Source organism: Rutidosis leptorrhynchoides, chromosome 7 (assembly GCF_046630445.1).
Source record: "Rutidosis leptorrhynchoides isolate AG116_Rl617_1_P2 chromosome 7, CSIRO_AGI_Rlap_v1, whole genome shotgun sequence".
Taxonomy (NCBI): Eukaryota; Viridiplantae; Streptophyta; class Magnoliopsida; order Asterales; family Asteraceae; genus Rutidosis; species Rutidosis leptorrhynchoides.
Window position 1 is genome coordinate 95,675,640 of NC_092339.1, and position 3,543 is coordinate 95,679,182.

General features: G+C 38.5%; 1 protein-coding gene across 1 annotated transcript; it reads left to right on the top strand.

Annotated features, from left to right (window-relative positions):
* The first annotated feature begins 1,403 nt into the window (after nucleotides 1-1,403).
* On the top strand, nucleotides 1,404-3,243 carry LOC139857533 (uncharacterized). Its single transcript, XM_071846340.1, has one exon. It carries the CDS (start codon nucleotides 1,432-1,434, stop codon nucleotides 3,205-3,207), a length of 1,776 nt encoding a protein of 591 aa, XP_071702441.1. The 5' UTR covers nucleotides 1,404-1,431; the 3' UTR covers nucleotides 3,208-3,243.
* Nucleotides 3,244-3,543: the final 300 nt, after the last annotated feature.

Consider the following 3,543-nt stretch of genomic DNA (forward strand, 5'->3'; position numbering starts at 1 on the left):
ATCTGATCATCGATTCAATTAGAGTATTCCACCACCCGATCATATTTGTTCACGTATCAAGGATATTCCACCAAATAACTGTCATAAAACATGCTCTGCGTGTAGTCACCCTTATGAAGCACCCCCTGAACAACTGCTATAGGACATGCTCAGACGGCGATGCCTCCGGAAGCACCCATTGAACAACTGTCATAGGATATGCTCAAACAACGCTACCTCCAGAGGACTCCATAACCAACTGCAAAGCAAATTCCATTATAAAATCTCAGATGAGACTCGAATTCGAGACCTCATGGACACATAGAAGGACGGTAACCACTTAACTAAATTGAACTGGAGGTGTGTTCATTATGCACTTCACCCCATCAATTTATAGGTGTGTTTAGAATAACTAGCTGGAGCTTCTAGCTAGAGCTAAAGCTTATAGTTGAAGCTACGGTTTATTTTTGAATCTAGAATCTGAAACTTATTATTTTTATTAGTGTTTGTTAAGTTAGTTGGAGGTGGTGGTTTTGTTCTGAATTAACTTGAAAGTAATCAAAATGTAAAATTATATAATAAATAATAAAAAGTATTATAGTAATTTTGATACTACTGAGACATTGTCTAGGCGATTTTCAAGCCTTAGTAGGGGAACTCGCGATTAGTTCTCAAGCAACTCGGGTTCAATTCCGATAAGGGAAGGTTTTCTCCAGGATTTTTCCGCGATTAGTTTCCAAGCAACCTAGAACTCGCGATTAGTTGCCAAGCAACCCAAGTCAATCCTTGGAGTTTCCTACCTAGCGTGTGTGAATCTCAAATGAGAGTATTCGATGCGAAAATCTGTCGTTAAAAAACAAAATTATAGTAATTTTGATATCATAAGCTCTTCTTTTATAAAGAAGATATTTTTTTCCCTTTCGGGCTCGAGTTTCCAACTCTCTTTGCGAGCAGACTAATCTTGAGTCGATAAACCTGCTTTGCAAGCTACCCGAGTCGTGCATAGTGAACCTCCACGGTCATAAGGAGGCTTTTTTATGCTTTATAGATTCGAACTTCTGACTACCCTTTCTGTTTTTAAGAGTTTCTTTTTATAGTAATTATTTTTTTATAAGCTCTACGTTTAGTGTCTGCTAAACCGAACTTATATTTAAAGCTTATTAAAATCATAAGTTGAAGTTCATGTTCTATAAGATCACAAAACCTCGTTGGCCAAAACACACACTATCTGTTTTTATTGTTTAAGCTTTCCACACGTCACAAGGCCCAAAAGGCCACAGTTAAATGGACTGATAGTGTCTATATCTACTGGCCTGGCTTTAAATAACCGGGTTGACCCATGTTACTTCTTGATAAATCAGACCCGACCCGGGGTCTGTCAGTACGCATCACCCTGTTATGCACGTGACAACCGCCACCATCTTCTCAATCGAACCAATTTCATGGAGTTGAATGGCAATTAAACTCAAAATCCAATCACAATCTAATCTCAACAATGTCGGAATCTACCACCAGGCCACCGCCGTCGTATGCTCTCTCCTTCATCGACGACAAATCAGGCCGCTGCTCCCAACCGGACGACAATCCGTTCGCCGGAAAATGCTCTTGTTTGACGGTAGCTCTTTTCCCCTGTCTCGTATGTTTCATTCTAATCATAATTATAGTTTCAATAATTGTTTCAATCAAGTTCCATTTATATTGCCACACTCCTATTGGATCTCACAGCAAAAAATGTTAGTACTCTCAAACCCTAGGGTTAAAATTAGGGGTTTCTGTGTAGATACAAATAGGAATGGCAATAATAATGATAAGGAATTAGAAAGGGTTTGTAAGATAATCGATGAGTTATTCGCATTGGATCGAAACATGGAAGCCGTTTTAGACAAGTGTGGGGTTAAGTTGACTCATGATCTTGTTGTGGATGTATTAGAAAGGTTTAAACATGCTAGACGCCCCGCATTTAGGTTTTTCGTTTGGGCGGGGAAACAACCGGAGTTTAGTCATGATTCGAGAACGTATAATGCGATGATGAGTATACTTGGAAAGGGTAAACAGTTTGAGACTATGGTTTCGTTGCTCGATGAAATGGGTGAGAAAGGGTTGTTAACTCTTGATACGTTTCAGATTTGTATTAAGGTGTTTGCAGTTGATCGGCAGAGGCGAAAAGCGGTTGGTGTGTTTGAGTTGATGAAGAATTATGGTTTTAAAGTCGGTGTTGATAGTATTAATGTCTTGCTTGATAATCTTGGCAGGGTTAAGCTTGCGAAGGAAGCGCAGATTTTGTTTGAGAAGTTGAAAGGTAGGTTTACGCCGAATATTGAGACGTATACGGTTTTGTTAAACGGTTGGTGTAAAGTTGGAAACTTGTTAGAGGCGGGTAAGGTTTGGAATGAGATGATCGATTCGGGGTTAAGTCCCGATATTGTGGCACATAATACAATGCTTGAAGGGTTGTTAAAGGTTCATAAGAGGTCGGATGCGGTTAAGTTGTTTGAGGTTATGAAATCAAAGGGTCCATTACCTAATGAAAGGAGTTATACGATTATGATTAGGGATTTATGTAAACAAAATAGGATGAAAGAGGCGGTTGAGTATTATGATAATATGGTGATGTTTGGATGCAAGCCTGATGTTGGTGTTTACACGTGTTTGGTTACAGGGTTTGGTAATCAAAAGCAAATGGATAAAGTTTACGGGTTGTTGAAGGAGATGAAGGAAAATGGGTGTCCACCTGATGGGAGGATGTATAATGCTTTGATTAAGTTAATGACGAATCGACAAATGCCTGATGATGCAGTGAGGTTATACAAGAAGATGATTCATAATGGGATTGAACCGACGATTCATACTTATAACATGATGTTGAAATCGTTCTTTAGGATGGAAAATTATGAGATGGGTGTTGCTGTTTGGGAAGAGATGAGCGAAAAGGGAGTTTGCCCGGATGATAATTCGTATACGGTGTTTATATCAGGACTTGTAAAACAGGGGAGGTCAATTGAGGCGTGCAAATATCTTGAAGAAATGATAGAGAAAGGTATGAAGTTGCCTCAACTTGATTATAATAAGTTTGCTGCTGATTTTGGTAGGGATGGTAAGCCTAATATATTTGAGGAGTTGGCTCAAAAGATGAGGTTGGATGGTAAGATTGAGGTTTCTGATGTGTTTTTGAAGTATGCTGAGACGATGAAGAAAACGGGTAAAGGTTTTAGCTTTGTTAGAAATTGAGTTGTTTTGATAGCAACTATTGTGCATTCTTATTTTGTACTCCATATTTGTTTAGTACGACTATAAATTAGTTCATAACTAGTTTTCGAACCCTCCCGCGAAGCGAGGGTTCAATTTTTAATGTATTTTATTGTGTTTAGTCGGAGCCTGCGAGTAAAAAATCAACATATATGAAAAGTACCCTAAATATTTAGCGTTTTTTTAAAAGTGTCCGTTTTGCGTATAGTTAGTGACATTGTGTTCATAAAATTATTTCGAGTTTAAGGATGGTGTCGGAAAAATTTAACTCGTTGCGAGCGAGAAGATATGACCTGTTGAATATTTGAGTGGAGTTTA

Bases quoted from the DNA above. Each gene is read 5' to 3' on its own strand.
- LOC139857533 (XM_071846340.1), top strand. From the start codon at position 1,432: ATGGCAATTAAACTCAAAATCCAATCACAATCTAATCTCAACAATGTC.